Source organism: Ovis canadensis, chromosome 13 (assembly GCF_042477335.2).
Source record: "Ovis canadensis isolate MfBH-ARS-UI-01 breed Bighorn chromosome 13, ARS-UI_OviCan_v2, whole genome shotgun sequence".
In the NCBI taxonomy this organism is placed as follows: domain Eukaryota; kingdom Metazoa; phylum Chordata; class Mammalia; order Artiodactyla; family Bovidae; genus Ovis; species Ovis canadensis.
Window position 1 is genome coordinate 66,645,762 of NC_091257.1, and position 19,682 is coordinate 66,665,443.

Sequence of the window (19,682 nt, forward strand, 5' to 3'; positions counted from 1 at the left end):
TTTGAGTTTACTAAGAGTTTTGTTTTTAAACTAGGATGAGTGCTGATATTAATAAATGATTAAATGATTACTTGGCCACTACTGAAAATTAAGGTGTTTTTTTTTTTTTTAACACCCACAGATATAACATATCCTAGTAGGTTCTCTGGTATGAAATGATCCCTTTACTACACAGTAAACTAGACAGCTGCACATTATAGTCATTATGCAACTGGTCTTTACTTTTTGGTGCTACCTTTCTCAAATTTTGGTTTCAAGGTTTTTATGCATAAAATGAATCAGGATTCTTTTCAGTTTCCCATCTTTTCCTTTACCCTGGAAACATTTATTTTTTTGGAAATAATTAAGTCTCATAAACACCCAAGGAGGAATAGACTATTATTATCTCCATAAGCTCATCTCAAATTAAAACTGCCTGTGTCTAATAGCCTTTGTGGAGACAGTAATAATCTGACTCTCTCAAAATAATTTTTGGATTCCTTCCCTGGTACTAGTTTATGTGGTTTCTTACTTCTTTATTACACATTTGGATAACTTATTTTTTTCAGAATATTGCGTAATTCATTGAGATTTTAAAATGTCTTAGTAATAGAGCTATTAAAAAAACCTCTGAAAATGTTATCCACTGAATTTTTAAAATGGTCAAAAAGAGGATGCAACATTACTTCTATGGAAAAAAATCACGTTTACATGGGTCAGAAAAGGTGTCATGGCCCCACTGCTCATGTCATGAACAGTGCTGAGTGCTTGGGTATTTTGAGTCTAGACATTTCTGTTCTCTAAATCTTCCTATAGATCAGTTTTTATATAGAAAAAAGCATGAGTAGATATAGAAGATCAAAAAGCACAAAATGAAGATATCAGTGCACTTCTATTTAGCAACAATGCAACAGACATGATGACTAAAAGGCAGAGTAATAACACATGTGCAAGTTTCAATAAATAGCTTTTGTGTTGTAATTTTTAATCAAGTTTATTTATTTGACTTGCCAATTATAAATATTTGACTTATTAATATTACTTCTGAAATGGAGCTGTGGAAATAAACCAACACTAAAAAATAAAACTCAAGCAAATATTTAATCAGATACACATTTATCTTTCCTTGAATAATGAGAAATTTTTGAGATGCTTAAATGGCTGATTTTATTCTCATTCTCATGAAAGGCTCCTGTAAAAGCTGTGCTTTACTAAGCCTTCAGATCTCCAGCCTGAGTTAAGGAATCAGGGTCTGGGAGAAAGGGTAAAACTGAGTCAATACAATCCTAAAACTTTCTTTTAAGAAAGTTAAAACCATGTGGTGCAGAATTAACATAGTTTACATAGTACTAATTGAAGTCTACCGACCATGTATTACTCTCTATCACTACACAGCTAAAACTGACATGCTTGAAGGAAATATGAAGGAAAAATCTCCTTTAGGGATTCATTAATCTCTATTCACTGAGGCTTACCTCTCTACGTCTGGAAGCCCAACAACTTTGTTTGATCTTCCAAACCACAGCAGCCACCAGGAGCAAAGAGAGGAAACAACTGTAAGAAAGCAAAGTACTGAGTTATTATCCCAGCCCCCAGAATCAGCATGCTGTCATCCACACCTCAGGTCAGTCAGGGACACAATCCCCCAAATACCCACTCCAAGCTCCTCTCTGCTGAGTCATCACAACTAGTCCTGGTTCAAAGGAAACAAAGTATGAGAATGAGCTTTCCGACCCAACCAGTAGACAATACTATCTCCACAAGGCACTCCCAGAGGAGAGGCCTTTATCAGAATGACATATCATGGCTTATCCCAAATAATAAAAATAATTCTATCATAATTATAACCAGTAACAAGCATGCTATTTAATCAAATCAGCAAAAATTTACTGATCAAGCCTAAAATCATGAGAAAAGTTAATTATGAAAGTAACAATCAGCTTTTCATAAGGAAGATGTAAACAGAAAATAAACTTATATGTAATAATATGTATTCAAAGTAAATATATATTTTATAAATAAAATAAAACAACTAAATTCAAGCCAACAACTTTTTTTTTCTATTTTTTTTACTTTACAATACTGTATTGGTTTTGCCATACATCAACATGAATCCGCCACGGGTGTACATAAGTTCCCACTCCTGAACCCCCCTCCCACCTCCCTCCCCATATCATCCCTCTGGGTTATCCCAGTGCACCAGCCCCAAGCATCCTGTATCCTGCATCGAACCTAGACTGGCGATTCGTTTCTTATATGATATTATACATGTTTCAATGTCATTCTCCCATATCATCCCACCCTCTCCCTCTCCCACAGAGTCAAAAAGTCTGTTCTGTGCATCTGTGTCTCTTTTGCTGTCTCGCATACAGGGTTATCGTTACCATCTTTCTAAATTCCATATATATGTGTTAGTATACTGTATTGGTGTTTTTCTTTCTGGCTTACTTCACTCTGTATAATCGGCTCCAGTTTCATCCACTTCATTAGAACTGATTCAAATGTATTCTTTTTGATGGCTGAGTAACACTCCATTGTGTATATGTACCACAGCTTTCTTATCCATTCATCTGCTGATGGACATCTAGGTTGTTTCCATGTCCTGGCTATTATAAACAGTGCTGCAATGAACGTTGGGGTACATGTGTCTCTTTCAATTCTAGTTTCCTTGGTGTGTATGCCCAGCAGTGGGATTGTTGGGTCATAAGGCAGTTCTATTTCCAGTTTTTTAAGGAATCTCCACACTGTTCTCCATAGTGGCTGTACTAGTTTCCATTCCCACCAACAGTGTAAGAGGATTCCCTTTTCTTCACACCCTCTCTAGCATGTATTGCTTGTAGACTTTTGGATTGCAGCCATTCTGACTGGTGTGAAATGGTACCTCATTGTGGTCGTGATTTGCATTTCTCTGATGATATGTGATGTTGAGCTTCTTTTCATGTGTTTGTTAGCCATCTGTATGTCTTCTTTGGAGAAATGTCTATTTAGTTCTTTGGCCCATTTTTTGATTGGATCGTTTATTTTTCTGGAATTGAGCTGCATGAGTTGCTTGTATATTTTTGAAATTAGTTGTTTGTCAGTAGCTTCATTTGCTATTATTTTCTCCCACTCCGAAGGCTGTCTTTTCACCTTGCTTGTACTTTTCTTTGCTGTGCAGAAGCTTTTAAGTTTAATTAGGTCCCATTTGTTTATTTTTGCTTTTATTTCCAATATTCTGGGAGGTGGGTCATAGAGGATCCTGCTGTGATTTATGTCGGAGAGTGTTTTGCCTATGTTCTCCTGCCAACAGCTTTCTTAAAGATTAGGATAGACTAAGTCCCAGTGGTCTTATAACTGCAAATGATTTTAATGTTCTCTCATCAAAAGCTACTGTGACAAGAAAGAGAAAGACTGACTTCTGATTAAAAGGACTAATGAGCCTAACAAATAAACCTCTTAGGTAGCTGTTTAAATAATTTAAAAATTGGCATTTTCATTCATTAATTTGTACAGTGTTCTGATCCAGAGTGTTACAAGGAGATACAAGGCTCTCTGCCCCTGCAGTTGGGTACTCTTTGTTGAGATCTGTGTTTGCAGGATGGGGTTGGCTTTGCAGAGGCAGCTTCAGAGCACATTGCTGAAGACAGGCCGCCCCAGTTAGCTAGTGACAGGCCCCCTAAGGTGCTAGAGGACTGAACTTCTGCCCTTTCAGAAATAGAAATTAAGCCTTCCTCAGCCCACCGCTTTCCCGAGAGGCACATAGTGCAGACCCCTTCAATGAGTACCCTGGCAAAAGAGAAGCACCTCCACCCCCAACCCAGATCACACCACTCAGTGGAGAGTCTTCAGCGCCTATCTTGTTGGGCCCCTCGGCCGTGCTGACACTGATGATCCTTCCATCTCTCTGGTGGTTTCTGTTTTTCTTTTTATACAGTACTTTATTGAGGCAGATCCTGTTGTAGGCTCATGGAATACATCAGTGAACAAAACAAAGGACCACTTTCCCCATGGAGGCAAACAGTAAATAAAGTGAGCAAATTATACAGCATGTTGGAAAGGAGTAAATACTACACAAACAAAAAGAAGGTAAGGGTAAGGAGGTTCAGGAGTGATGGTGGTACTCTAAAGCAGAATGGTCGGAATGGGTGGACCTTAACTCTTGAGAAGGTGACATGTGAGCTAAGACGTGGAGGATGTGTGGGAGATGGCTTGTGAAGGTCTGCAGAAATGCGCCTGGGCAACTGGAATCAGCTAGTGCAAAGGATGTGCCTGGGATTTCTTGAGGAACCTCAGGAGGCTGGAGTGGGAAGAGGCAGTTATGCCAGGGATAAAGACATAGAGGTAAGAGAAAGGCAGATCATGAGGACCCTAAAGCCATCATAATGGTGTTGGCTTTTACTGAGTGAGATGAGCCACTGAAGATTTTTGAACACAGAAGTATCATGATATAATTTATACTGATGAGACCATTAAGGTAGCAACTCAGAAATAGAACAGGAGTCTAGGTAAGACATGAGGGTGGCTCAAATCAGGATGATGGTAGCAGGGGTACTTTGCAAAAGTACTTTGGAATCTGCACATGAAGGTCAAGACAGTAGGATTTCCTGATGGGCTGGACGTAGGGTACAAAAGAGAGAAGTCAGGGGGTGGGGACTGAGGAACTTATCATCAGCTTATTCAGGGAAGATTCTGGGGGGAGCAGGTGTGAGACAGCAGCAAGTAAAGTTTTAGACACGCTGAGTTCTGAGACATCTACCTGAAAGCTATGGGGATATGTCATGAGCTGATATGTAAACCTGAGGGCTGGGTGTCAGGTCTGGGCTGGAGACAGCTTGAGAGTCATCAGCATGCACGTGTTATTTGGGGTAATGCATCTGCATGAGGACATCAGGGGAATAAATACAAATAGAGAAGGGTGTCTTGAGGGCACCCCAACACTGAGAAGTCAGGGAGGACAGGAAGAAGAAGTAAAGGAGTCTGAGAATAGTAACCTTCTTAGTCTTTCACGGTGTATATGCATAATCCTGCCCCGCCCCATAATCCTGCTTATGTTACTTTTACTCAAATAGATAAACACAACAGCAAACCTATCTGGAAGAACATGAAACAAGCAAGTTGCTCCAGATGCTGGGGAGGCAGCTGAACCCAGGGTGGCCTCAGAGGCATCTTCTGGACTACCCTCAACACAGAACTGTGAAACAGAGCAGCTCAGAAGGTCTGTGCCCTTTATTCCCAAGAGCTTCTGTCATCAATGTGGGCCTGTTAAAAATACCAACAACCCAGTTCCTTCCACCTGATCCAGCTTTTCTGAGACACAAACGGCACATCAACAGACAATGAACATCCTTCAAAGCCGATACATGCAAGGTTTCTCCTCGGGTAACACAATGAAGAATTTACTGCTGCTACTGCTAAGACGCTTCAGTCGTGTCCAACTCTGTGCGACCCTGTAGACGGCAGCCCACCAGGCTCCTCCGTTCTTGGGATTCTCCAGGCAAGAATGCTGGAGTGGGTTGCCTTTTCCTTTTCCAATTCATGAAAGTGAAAAGTGAAAGTGAAGTCGCTCAGTCGTGTCTAACTCTTCGCGACCCCATGGACTGCAGCCTACCAAGCTCCTTCATCCATGGGAGTTTCCAGGCAAGAGTGCTGGAGTGGGTTGCCATTGCCTTCTCTGGACAGGTCATGGTGGAGAGTTCTGACAAAATGTGGTTCACTGGAGAGAGAATGGCAAACCACTTCAGCATTCTTGCCATGAGAACCCCATGAACAGCATGAAAAGGCAGAAAGATATTACACTGAAATACTCCTCGCCCTGGTCATCCAATATGCTACTGAGGATGAGCGGAGAAATAGCTCCAGAAAGAATGATAAGGCTGAGCCAAAGTGGAAACAACACCCAGTTGTGGATGTGTCTGGAGGTGAAAGTAAAGTCAGATGCTGTAAAGAACAATATTGCATAGGAACCTGGAATGTGAGGTCCATGAATTAAGGTAAATTGGATATGGTCAAACAGGAGATGGCAAGAGTGAACATTGACATTTTAGGAATCAGTGAACTAAAATGATGGGAATGGGCACATTTAATTCAGATGACCATTATCTACTGCTGTGGGCAAGAATCCCTTAGAAGAAATGGAGTGGCCCTCACAGTCAACAAAGAGTATGAAACACAGTACTTGGGTGCAACCTCAAAAACAACAGAATGATCTTGGTTTGTTTCCAAGGCAAACCATTCAACATTACAGTGCCCCAACCACTAATGCCAAAGAAACTGAAGTTAAATGGTTCTATGAAGACCTACAAGACCTTTCTAGAGGTAAAACCAAAAAAAAAAAAAAAAAAAAAAAGAAATGTCCTTTTCATCATAGGGGATAGGAATGCAAAAGTAGGAAGTCAAGAGATACCTGGAGTAACAGGAGTACAAAATGAAGCAAAGCAAAGGCTAACAGAGTTCTGCCAAGAGAACGCACTGATCATAGCAAACATCCTCTTCCAATAACACAAGAGATAACTCTACATAAGGACATCACCAATGTTCAATACCAAAATCAGATTGATTATATTCTTTGCAGCCGAAGATGGAGAAGCGCTATATAGTCAGCAAAAACTGGACCCAAAGGGGACTTCCCTGTGGTCTAGTGGCTAGGACTCTGGGCTCCCAATGCAGGAGTCCCAGGTTTGATCCCTGGTCGAGGAACTAGATCCCACATACCACAACTGGGAACCAGCACAGCCAGGAAAAACAAAACAAAAACCAGGACCTGGAGCTGACTGCGGCTCAGATCATGAGCTCTTTATTGCAAAATTCAGGCTTAAATTGAAGAAAGTAGGGAAAACCACTAGGTCATTCAGGTATGACCTAAATCAAATCCCTTACAATTACACAGTAGAAGTGACAAATAGATTCAAGGGATTAGATCTGATAGACAGAGTGCCTGAAGAACTATGGACAGAGATTTGTAACACTATACAGGAGGCAGTGATCAAAACCATCCCCAAGAAGAAGAGACGCAGTAAGGGAAATGGTTGTGTAAGGAAGCCTTACAAATAGCTGATGATAGAAGAGAAGAAAAAGGCAAAGGAGAAAAAGAAAAATATATCCATCTGAATGCAGAGTTCCAGAGAATAGCAAGGAGAGAGAAGAAAGCCTTAAGTGCAAAGAAACAGGAAAACAATAGAATGGGGAAACCTAGAGATCTCTTCAAGAAAATTAGAGATAGCAAGGGAACATATCATGCAAAGATAGGCACAATAAAGGACAGAAATGGTAACGACGTAACAGAAGCATAAGATATTAAGAAGAGATGGCAAGAATACACAAAAAAGAACTGTACAAAAAAGGTCTTAATGACTCAGATAACCACAATGGTGTGGTTAACCTAGAGCCAAACATGCTGGAGTGTGAAGTCCAGTGGGCCTTAGGAAGCACTATTATGAATAAAGCCGATAGAGGTGATGGAATTCCAGCTGAGTTACTTCAAATCCTAAAAGATGATGCTGTCAAAGTGTTGCACTCAATATGCCAACAAATCTGGAAACCTCAGCAGTGGCCACAGGACTGGAAAAGGTTACTTTTCATTCCAATCCCAAAGAAAGGCAATGCCAAAGAATGTCCAAACTACCATATATTTGCTCTCATTTCATATGCTATCAAGGTAATGCTCAAAATTCTTCAAGCTAGGCTTCAATAGTACGTGAACTGAGAACCTCCAGATGTACAAGCTGAATTTAGAAAAGGCAGAAGAACCAGAGGTCAAGTTTCCAACATCTGTTGGATCATAGAAAAAACAAAAGAATTTCAGAAAAACATCTACTTTTGCTTCATTGATTATGCTAAAGCCTTTGACTGTGTGTATCACAACAAACTGGAAAATTCTTCAAGAGATGAATATCAGACCACCTTACCTGCCTCCTGAGAAACCTTTATGTGGGTCAAGTAGCAATAGTTAGAACTGGACAGGAACAACAGACTGGTTCAAAATTGGGAAAAGAGTACATCAAGGCTATATATTGTTACCCTGCTTATTTAACATATATGCAGAGTACATCATGCAAAATGCCAGGCTGGATGAAGCACAAGATGGACTCGAGAATCCTGGGAAAAATACCAATAACCTCAGATACGCAGATGACAAAATGAAGAGGGACTAAAGAGCTTCTTGACGAAGGTGAAAGAAGAGAGTGAAAATTCTATCTTAAAACTCAACATTCAAAAAACTAAGATCATGGCATCTGGTCCCATCAATTCATGGCAAACAGATGGGAGAAAAAGGAAACAGTGACAGACTTTATTTTCTTGGACTCCAAAATCATGATGTCTGCAGCCATGAAATTAGGAGATGCTTGCTCCTTGGAAGAAAAGCTATGACAAACCTAGACAGCATATTAAAAAGCAGAGACATCACTTTGCCGACAAAGGTCTGTCTAGTCAAAGCTATGATTTTTCCACTAGTCATGTACAGATGTGAGAGGTGGACCATAAAGAAGGCTGAGCACTGAAAAACTGATGCTTTCGAACTGTGGTGCTGGAGAAGACTCTTGAGAGTCTCTTGAACTGCAAGATCAAACCACTCAACTTAGAGGAAATCAACTCTGAATATTCATTGGAAGGACTGATGCTGAAGCTGAAGCTCCAATCCTTTGGTCACCTAATGCAAAGAGCTGACTGACTGGAAAAGACCCTGATGCTAGGAAAGAAAGGGCATGAGGATAAGGGGGCAACAGAGGATGAGATGGCTGGATGGCATCATTGACTCAATAGACATGAATCTGAGAGAATTCTGGGAGATAGTGAAGGACAGGGAAGCCTGGAGTGCTGCAGTCCATGGGTTTGCAGAGTTGGACATATCTGAATGACTGAACAAGAAGTTTTTAAAAAATGACGGGAATTTTCAAATGCACCAAAGTAGAGAGACCAAACCAGTTAATCTCTATATGTTCATTACTCAGTCTTGGCAATTATTAACATTCTTCTGGCCTTCAAAGATCATTCTAAAGAAGTCTATTGTTCTTTCAATGCAAGGACACTGGCCCTTGACTAGGGGTCTGACACTTCTTTTCAGCTCTGTACTTACAATAAAACCCTTTGACCTATTTTGTCCTAAACCTGTCCCTGTTTATCAGAGGCTTACACTTCTCTGAGACTATTCTCAGAAATTTGTCTTGATTCAAGGTTGTTTTTTTATACCTTTTGTACATGTCTTTGAAAACTCAGAATCTGTCTGAGAGCTCTGTGTTTGGAGATGTTTTCCACAAGCTTAATAGTGTATATAGAATTATACTTTTGAGAGTGCATTAAAATTTACTTTTTCTGCCCTTACAAGTCTGGCCTTTCTAAAACAACATACTCACTTCTTGGCCTGGCTTTGACCTCCCAACAAATCTAATTATTAGACATTGCTGCTTCTTTCCAAGTTCCTAGGATTTGCACTTTACCATTCTGATCTCAATTAGATCAGACAGGATCTAATCTAGTGACAGGATCTAATCTAGTGGCAGGACTTTGCATCACTTCTATCTTCTGGAAAAGGCTTCCCTGGTGGCTCAGATGGTAAAGCGTCTGCCCGCAGTGCGGGAGACCTGGGTTTGATCCCTGGGTTGGGAAGATCCCCTGGAGAAGGAAATGGCAACCCACTCCAGTACTCTTGCCTGGAAAATCCCATGGACTGAGAGGCTCTTCAGAGCCTGGTAGGCTACAGTCCATGGAGTCGCAAAGAGTCGGACATGACTAAGCAACTTCACTTTACTTTTACTATTATCTTCTGGAAAATAAAGTGATCAACAAGACATGGATCTGTCAAAATGCCCGCTGTCAATCTGGCAACAGCCTTAGTGGAAGTTCAGATAATTAGAAGTTTTACAAAAACATACCTTGCCTATATCAGGAATTCCCATTACAGTCCCTCCTTTTGGATATTCCATTTCTCCTTTTTATTTTTATCCAAATGCTATCATCTAAGGCACCGTTAACCCCAGTCACACAGATTTCACAGAACGTTACTCTGTTTCTCCCTCTTTACTAATAAACAGTTATTATGCTGACCAAACTCCTACCTCACTCCCAGATACAAAGCTCTTTCACCTACATCACCTCATTTGCCTTTCAGAGCAAGCAAGCAAATGGGTCTATTAATTCCCTCTTTATAACACAAGGCTCCTACTGGAGTCTGGGGAAGCATCTAATTATGACAAAAAGAGGACTTAATGGATTTATCAAGATCTAGAATTTACTTTTCACTGTGCCAAAGTCTGGGAATTCTTTTCTAACTTAACTCACATTAATATTTTCTCACCGGAATCACTGAGCTATCCCCTTCTACTCCAACCCCCAAATCTAATCCTCTTTTCTGTATTCTATGAGCCATTCTTCAGAGTGCTTAGGATTACCTGGATAACTTCCCTTCTCCCCTTATGTTTCACGTATATGAACCTAGTTAACTTGCTCTAGGAAAATATCTGCTTCTTCATTCATGTTCATGAAAAGGACTCTATTCTCAGTTAAGTGCTCATCATTCCTAGTTCCTAAACAAAATCCAGAGAAATCAAAGTTCTGCGTTCTTTTCCAAAGGTTCCCACATTCAAAAAAAAGGGGAGAAGTGATGAGAACACCATCTGTCCTTGTTTACTACACAAGATTCTGAGGTCCCTAAAGATGCTCCTCTGAACAATCCTAGTGATGTCATTCAGTCTTCCACCAATCAGCTGCGGTGATTAATCCTCACTGGGTTGGTACCTGGCAGCAGAGTCACTAAATTCTGTACACATGGTCCAAGAACATAACCCACCTGATAACTGGAGTTACTTAGCATACGGCCTCTACATTTCCATCAGCCAGAACCATGAGCTTTTTTCCCATGAGCTTTTTCAAGGTTGGTATCTATGGTTCCTCATGGCTCTGCACTTTTCCTGAAGGTCTACTTTACTTTCCATATATATCTGAGCATGACTCTGTATTAGATGCTGAAGGTGTGCATGTATACAAGGGTGAACAAAAGAAAGACACTGCACCTACTCTTTTGAAGCTTAGAACCTAACTGTGGACACAGACAGTACAAAGTAAAACAGTGATAGCACCCTGATGAAAAGCAATACAGTTCCATGGGAGAGTGGAACAAATGGACAGAATTTAGTTTGGGGGTTCACTGATGGAATCTTGGAGGAAGTGACACTGTGTCAAAATTGGAAGATGAGTGGTACAGTAAGAAATATATGTATGGTCTTTGTCCCAAGTTTCTGGCACAGAGCTCCTAAAACCCTTGAAATCTCCTATGTGACAGGACCCTCCCCTCCCCTATTTTTTATACAAATGTTCATAATGGCCTTATCTGTAATAGTCAAAAACAGGAAACAATATAAGTATCTATCAGGAGGTGAATAAACAAAGTGTGGTTTATCTTTACAGAGACTATTACTCAGCTTTAAAAAGGAAGAACTTATCTTTAATTTAATTTAAAACATTTTGATTTAAAACATTTTTAAAGTGTATTTTTACCAGATTTATACACAAAGTAATTTAAATAATACAGAAGAGTATAAAAAAATTAGAGGGTCTCTGAGTCTGAATTAACTATTTTTTATAACACATTTATGAAGATGTCATTCAGGAGTGTCTTTTTTACATGGGAGGGAAGGACCTAAATAGCTTCAGGACTGGGGCTGCCACCAGAAAAACTAATCATGTGATTACAGGGCTATACCATTCAGCCCCTATCACACCTCCCCCTCCAGGAGGGGAGAGTGGCTGGAGGTTGAGTTCAATCACCAGTGACCACAAATTTCACCAATCATGCCTACGCAATGAAACCTTGAAAAAATGTGGCATGTCGAGGTTTCGGGGGCTGATGAACACACTTACGTGCTGGGAAGGTATGGTGTCCAGAAAGAGCATGAAGTTCTGTGCTTTCATACCTTGCCCAATTAATCTCTTCCACTGGGGTGTTCCTGAGTTGTATTCTAATAAACCTGTTATTTTAAGAGTAGTCTTTTCCTGAGTTCTGTGAGGCAACAGCAAACTGGTGAATCTGAGGGGGATCATGGGAACCCCCAAGCTTGTACTTGGCCAGGCAGAAGTGTGGGTAGCCTGGGGACTCATTTGTGGTTGATATCTGAAGTGGGGGTAGTCTTGTTGGATTGAGCCATTAACGTGGGGTATGTACTAATTCCAGTGGGTATCAGAGTGAATTGTAGGACAATCAGTTGATGTCAGAGAATTGGTTTTTGTTTAGAAAAAACAAGCAATGCGTAAAAGTACATAGGTGAAGGGTAGGGAGAAGAAAATTCCAGAAAGAAGGAAAAATATGTACAAGTGCCATGAACTGGGGAGGAGTTTGGTGCTTTCTATGAAACAGAGGAGGCTCATGGAATGGGAATACAGAGAAGAACAGCTAAGGTGAAGGGAGAGAGGTGAACAGAGGTTCATGCAGGACCTTGGTTTTTATTTTAGATACAACCCAGAGTCACTAGATATGAGATAAGTGGTTAGATACAAATTTATTTACAGTTTTAAGACCTCCTCTGGATTTTCTGTGGGTTTAAGGGAGCCAAAATCAACCAAAATAGTCCTGGTCAGACTGTGATGGTTGGGATTAGGGTTGGGGAACAGAGGTAGGGCAGTTCAATGTTTTTGATAGCTGTAACTGCTGGGATCTGGTAAGGGAATGCCTGCTGGGTGTGAAAGGGAAAGAAGTGACTTGGAACTGGCAGCATAATTTGTCAGTTAGTGATGTGGGGAAGACGGGTGAGGAAGGATCAGAAAATTATGCTGCAGATGGAGCTGGCAGACTTTCACCAGAAAACACAGAGACAGAAGATGGCCAGGGTCAAGCTCTGGAAGAAAAGCAACAGTGAGAGGCTGAACAGAAAAGATAATTCAGGAAGGGAGGCAAGAAAGAGCAGCTTCAGGGCAGTATGTGGTCATAAAAGGCAAGAAGAAGGGTCTCACTGATAGGGTGGTCAACTGATTGATGAAAAGCCAAAATGATAAGACGTGAAGAGCAACATTTGGATTTAGCAATAGGGCTGTGCTAGTTGCCCTTAATAACAAGAAAATTAGATGAGCTGTGGAGATGGAAGCCAGATAAGAGAGGGCTGAAAAGTAAAAGAGGGGCTCCAGTAAGGATTTTTAGGGCAGTAAAAACACTATATGATATGATGATGGATATGTCAGTATACATTTGTCCAAACCCCACAGAATGTACAAGACTATTAACTGCAGATGATTATGATTTATCAGTGTAGGCTCATCTTTAGTTAAAAAAAAAAGAAAAAGTACAATTCCAGTGAGTGATGTTGAAAATGGGAGAGGCTATGTGTGTGTGGAGGCAGGGGCTATAAAGGAAATCTCTGTACCTTTTTCTCAATTTTGTTCTGAACCTAAAATTTATTTTAAAAAATAAAGTCTCTAAAAATTAAAGAAAAAAGGAAGGAAGGAAGGAGGGAAGCAGGGAGAGCGAGAAAGAGAAAGAAAAAGACAGTGAGTGTGTCAGAGAGGGAAAGAAAAGGGGGAGAAGGAGAGAAAGAAGGAAGGAAGAAAGAGAGAAAGAGAAAAAAAAGTCTAGAGTATATAGATATAAGGAGGGAGAGAGTTTTGGGGAACTTCCAGAGTGCTGAGGGGACTACATTCAGAGTGGCCACACCAGATGGCTTCTTCTCTCCTCCCTGTTTGTGCTGAGTAACTGAAGACAGCAAATAAGGCAGTGAGCTCTGGTCCTTGGGCTGGAGAGGCCAGGCAGGATGGATCCTCTCTCATTCAGAAGACAAACTAACAATACATCTAATCCACCAGCACACTCTCCACCTATACTCCACACTCACTGGAGGCTGTGACAGACAGAAATGGCATCCATACACAAGTAAACATGGAATCTTCAACACAATAAAAAATCAGACATTGAGGAAAACCAACATTGTGAAAGAGAGGTACTAAACAACAGATGATATCTGAGACAGTTATTAATAGCACAAAATAAGACTTCAAAATAATATAATAAAATTTATTAGTCTCAGGAAGGAATATGAAAGTAAATGGCATTCAAAAATTGAAACAGGCTACAAGGAGTAATATATTAGAAATAAAATGCAAATGTTAAAAAAAAAATCTCACCAGATGACTCAATAAAAGAAATGGACCCAATACTGAATTAAATTAATGAGCTGAGGAGCTCACCTAGAATGTAGTACAAAAGGAAAATGAAAAAGAAAATGAGAGTTTAGTTAAGAAATGCAGGACAGATCCAGAGTCTCACTCACTCATCCAACTAAGGCTGAGAGTCATAGATAACTTTCAAGTTCTCAGAACTCAGTTTAAAACCTGTAGGGGAGATCTCTAATTGGCCCTGTTCATCTGTGCATGTCAAATCACATGTTCATTTATACATGGGCTACCCCTGAATGCTAGACGGTTAAAGGTGACTAAGCAGTATAATAAAGACATGAGTAGAGTGAAGTCCAAGAAGGGGTGGACTCTGGGGTGAATATGCCAGAAGATTTCATACAGGAGTAGACAGGCTGGGCTCTTAATATGCCCTTGTGTCTAGTAACTGTGCTGAACTCATCTATTAATTCTAACAGTTAATCTGCAGATCCTTTACTTTCTATGAATACAATAATGTAAGTAATGACTTTTTCTAATTCTTATATATTGATTTTTCTTGTCTTATTGTATTGGCTAAAATCTCTATCAACAATGTTAAATGAACTAAGTGATAGTTTTTGTCTTTCTCTTGTTTCCAAACTCAAAGGGAAAGCTTCTAATGTTTTACCATTAAGAATGTGGACTGCTGTTGGCTTTACATATTATTCTTTTATTAGATTTAAAAATTATGTATTTATTGTTGCACTGGGTCTTCGCTGCTGCACACAGGCTTTCTCTAGTTTCAGTGAGTGGTGGTTCCTCTCTGGTTGCCGTGTGTGGGCTTCTCACTGCGGTGGCCTCTCTTGTGGCAGAGCACTGGCTCTAGGCGCGTGGGCTTCAGTGGCGGCAGCATGCGGGCTTAGCGGTTGAAGTTCACAGGCTCTAGAGTGCAGGCTCAGTAGTTGTGGTGCACGGGCTTAGCTGCTCCACAGCATGTCTTTATCAGATTTTAAGCTTCTTTATATTCCTAGTCTCCTAAGAGTTTTTAAAATGGATGATATTAAATTTTATCAAATGCTTTTCCCCCATGGATTAAGATGATTATATTAGTCTTGTTTATGCAATCAATATGAATTACACTGACTGATTTTCTGATGCTAAACCAGCCTTGCAATTTCTGGAATAAACCCAACTAGGTTATGATATAAAAGTCTTTTTACGTTATTGGCGGGTTTTTGCTTCCTTATTTATGAGTGAGACTGGCTTGTAAATTCCATTCTCATATTATTCTTGTCAGGTTGTGCTAAGTTCATAAAATGAATTGGGGAGTACTTATTTTTTTCTATTTTCTAGAAGGTTTAGTTCATATTGATTATTTCTTCCTTAAAATGTTGTAAGTTACCAACAAAGCCACCTGGGCCTAGAGTTATCTTTGTGAGAAATTCTTAAATTATGTATCGTTTTAAAATAGATATAGGACTATTCAGTTTTCTATTCCTTCTGTGTCAGTGTTGGTAAACTGTATATAGTTTCATTTTGTTTTTTAGTTGTTTCATTCCATCTGTTCCATTTTCAAGTTTATTTGCATAAAGCTGTTCATAAAATATTTTTCTAAAGGAAAAAATGTGTGCAGGATTTGCAGTAACGTCCCTCCCCCCTTTTAATTTCTGATTATTTGTATCTTCTTTCTTTTTCTCTTGGTCACTCTTGCTAGTGATTTATCAATATTATTCTTTTCAAAGACCCAATCTGTGGTTCTTTCAATTCTCTCTATTGTACTTCTTCCACTATATCATTAATTTTTGCTCTACTTATATTCCTTTCTTCTTTTCTTTAGGTTTAATTAGTAGTTCTTTTTCTCATTTATTGAGAGGCTTGTTCTTTCTTTCCCAACATATGCTTTTATAAAGTGGTGATCTCAACCTTAGCTGCAAGTCGAAATCACTTGAGCATTTAAATGCTTGAGTTCCACCCCTACAGATTCTGGCTGTGGGATGTAGCCTGGGCATCAAAAGCTCCTCAAGTGATTCTACTATGCAGCTAAGATTGAGAACCACAGATTTAAAGCTATATCCTCTAAATACACTTTTTGTTTTCTTTAAAAATTTTTATTTTTTATTTTAACTGAAGTATAGTTGAGTTATAATGTTATGTTAATTACTGCTGTTCAGAAAAATGATTATACATATACATTCCTTTTTAAAATATTCTTTCCCATTATTGTTTAGCATAGGCTATTGAATGAATACAGCTCTCTGTGTTATACAGCAGGACTTTGTTGTTTATCCTTTGTATATATAGAAGCTTATATGTGCAAACCCAAACTTATCACTGCAACCCTCCCCCAACTCCTTCTCCCTTGGTAGCCTGTTCTCCATGTACCTGAATCTGTTTCTATTTCATAGATAAACACAACTTTAACCTTGTCCCACAACATAATTTTCTGCTTTGTTTTAATTTAAATAAAAAATTTTAAATGGGCAAATGCAATATATTGTTTTAGCTAGGTAAATGGTCAGCTTTGGGCAAGAGGGAAGGGGCTGTCACTAAGGTAAATATAAGGTAACTTCTAGGATACTTGTGATACCCCGGGGGAAAAAAAAACTCTTGTCACAGGTAGTAGTTACATGAGAGTGTTCAATTTGTGATAATCATTAAGCTTACAATTTCTAAGTGTATAATATAAAAATATTATACTTCAACATACATTTATTAAAGAGAGAAGACAGATCCCATACAAACAGTGGGAATGATAATGACACTAACTTTCTCAATATTAATACTAGAAGCTAGAAGAAACAGCATAATGCCTTCAAAATTCTTTTTTTTTTTTTTTTGCCACAGTGTGTGGCACATGGCACTTATCTGACTAGGTATGGAACACATGCCCACTGAATTAGAAGCACCGAGTCTTAACACTAGACCACCATAGAAGTCCATACTTTCTAAATTCTAATGGAAGGTGTTTCTAACCTAGAATTCTGTGTTCAAAGTTTCAATAAAATGTGAGGGTAAAGCTAAGACATTTTTGGACAGGAAAGGTCATAGAGAAGTCACCTCTACATCCACCTTTCCTCAGGAACTTCCTGGAGAATGTGTATAAGGTGGGAATAAACAGGGAGACAAAGACATGGGATGAAGGAGACAAGAGAGTTCAACATAAGAAGGCTAAAGAAATTCCCAAGATGACAGTTGTGTGGCAGGCCTCAAAAGCTAGTGTACTTGGGAGCAGCAGGTTTGGGTTCTAGGGCAGAGGCAAGAGAATTTGTGATAAATCTCTTTATGTTTATGATTATCTAGGCCAAGAGAAACTAAAACCAGGAAAGTATCTTCTTGTGTTTGACCACATCAAGAGTGTTCAGTTCTGTCAGAGTATAGGGATAAGTCAAGGGTAGCTACATGGAAAACCAAACAATTAAAAATCCTAAATATGGCAAATATTACATTTAACACAAGCAAAAAGTGATTCCCCCATCCAAAAAATGGGGAAATATAATTAGAGTTCAACTCAGTAGAAAATGGGAGGTTTTTATGGTTATAACAACATAAATAGTGACTCCTGATTTAGCCAAACATTGTGATATAACTATATTACATAAGTGGGATGAAGGGGAATCTATATGTGTTTATAGTGTGTGGGGAGCTGCTGGGAGAGGTAACATAAGATAATAAATCCTTATCTTTGATGTTCTTATCAGTAGGACATCAAAAGATAACAGAATTGAAAAATCAAGAAAGAGTTTAAGCAGAGAAAGTAAAAAACAGCTAAAATAATTTAAAGTTGTGGGGCATGATGCTATTGCTTCCTCTTACAAACACTGTAGCACTTTCTCCATTATGTGTAATAGTATTTTCTTAAAAATAATGTTAAACTGAAAAAGAAACTATAAAAACAAAAGGATCTCAAGGCCTAACAAATCACTTTTAGGTTTAAAACTCTAGATAATCACCTGAAACATCTCTTGAACAAGCAGCAGCATATATGTAGCTCACATCGTAATCATTATTTTCTGTTATTTCAACTCCAAATCTTCCCCATATGAAAAGTCAAATTATCTACATTTTAGTATAGCGTACATGAAAAGCTACCTCAGGAAGCCAGAACATACAAACCAAATGTCATTTTATCAAATTAGACTGAAATGTACTGTAACTGACATGTAACTTTTCAGGAACATATATAAAGTTAGTTTGGTCTGTTCTGCAAACACAAGATTATTCATTTACCTTTCATGGGTTGATAATTAATTAAATTAAGTACCCAAATCAAAAGAACAGATAGTTTGTATAAGTGAAATTACCTGAAGAAGGTCACGAAGAACTGTACTAGGTCCATAAAATTGCTGTGCTGGGAGAATGCAATCTGTGACAGAAAACCAGGTAGAGTGATTAGGTTATAAGACAGAACCATCAACTCAGCCTTCTTGCTGAAGCAGAAAGACATTAACATTTGAAGAGATTAACGGAATTTTTTCACTTGAGGAAAAGCACCCATCCCTTTAGTTTTTCTTGCTTAATTGCCAAAGCAAAAGCGATATTCTGAGACTGAAGACAAATCCCTTAGCCCCCTACTTGACACCAGATCTCAGTTTTTAGTCTGACCTGGAAGACATCTCAGAGGCCTACGTCTAATGAGGTGGATGAACCTAGAGCCTGAGTGAAGTAAGTCAGAAAGAGAAAGATAAGCATTGTATACTAACACACATATACGGAATCTAGGAAGATGGTACTGAAGAACTTATTTGCAGGGCAGCAATGGAGAAACAGACACAGAGAGAACAGACCTGTGGACATGGAGAGAGGGTGAGATGTATGGAGAGAGTAACACGGAAACTTACATTACCATATGTAAAACAGATAGCCAATGGGGATTTGCTGTACATCTCAGGGAATTCAAACAAGGGTTCTGTATCAACCTAGAGGGGTGGGATGGGCAGGGAGATCGGAGGGAGGTTCAAAAGGGAGGGGACATATGTATACCTATATGGCTGATTCATGTTGATGTCTGATAGAAAACAACAAAATTCTGTAAAGCAATTATCCTTCAATTAAAAAAATAAAATTTATACATAAACACCTAATGACAAGCAAGTGAGTTTATTTGCTACCTCCTTGTGCCCTTATCAAGACAAAATGCTCTCCCCTTTTGCTTCAAATTCCAATTCTTAGATCTACCATGAGGTGGGCAGCCTCCTTTAGTGTGCTTCAACCCTTTTGATACTTAATGTACCCAGCGTGTATTCGCTTCAAGATAATGTCCCTTTAAAATAATACTTATCCCAAGTTTTGCTACATTGAATATCATCTGACAGTCAATATAACACCAACTGGAACCTAAATAATTTTATACCAAGAATATTATAGGGACTTCCCTGGTGGTCTAGTGACTAAGATGCCATACTCCCAATGCAGCGGGCCTGGGTTCAATCCCTGGTCAGGGAACTGGATCCCACACACCAAAACTAAGACCCAGCACAGCCTAAATAAATTATTAAAGAAAAAAAAAAAAGAACATTGTAAAATCCCTAACATAGCTCATCAAATCTAAGACACCACTAAAACAGGTATTGTTTTGTGTACTTTTAAGAAAACCACTGATTTATACTATGACACAATGCTTTTAAAATAACTGTTTAAGGTGTATCAGAGGTATC

The 19,682-nt window shown here is 39.1% G+C and overlaps 1 protein-coding gene across 3 annotated transcripts in view; it reads right to left on the reverse strand.

Annotated features, from left to right (window-relative positions):
* ATRN (attractin) overlaps positions 1–19,682 on the reverse strand; it is a 184,987-nt gene that overhangs the window by 21,657 nt on the left and 143,648 nt on the right. Inside the window, exons 25-26 of one of the 3 annotated variants that reach the window (XM_069548083.1) lie at positions 18,330–18,391; positions 1,455–1,533 (exon numbers count right to left, since the gene is read on the reverse strand). In XM_069548083.1, the coding sequence (XP_069404184.1) occupies positions 1,455–1,533; positions 18,330–18,391 (141 nt within the window). Of the gene's footprint in view, positions 1–1,454; positions 1,534–14,737; positions 15,064–18,329; positions 18,392–19,682 lie in introns of those variants that run through there. The other 2 variants (XM_069548084.1, XR_011248200.1) reach the window with 2 other exon arrangements.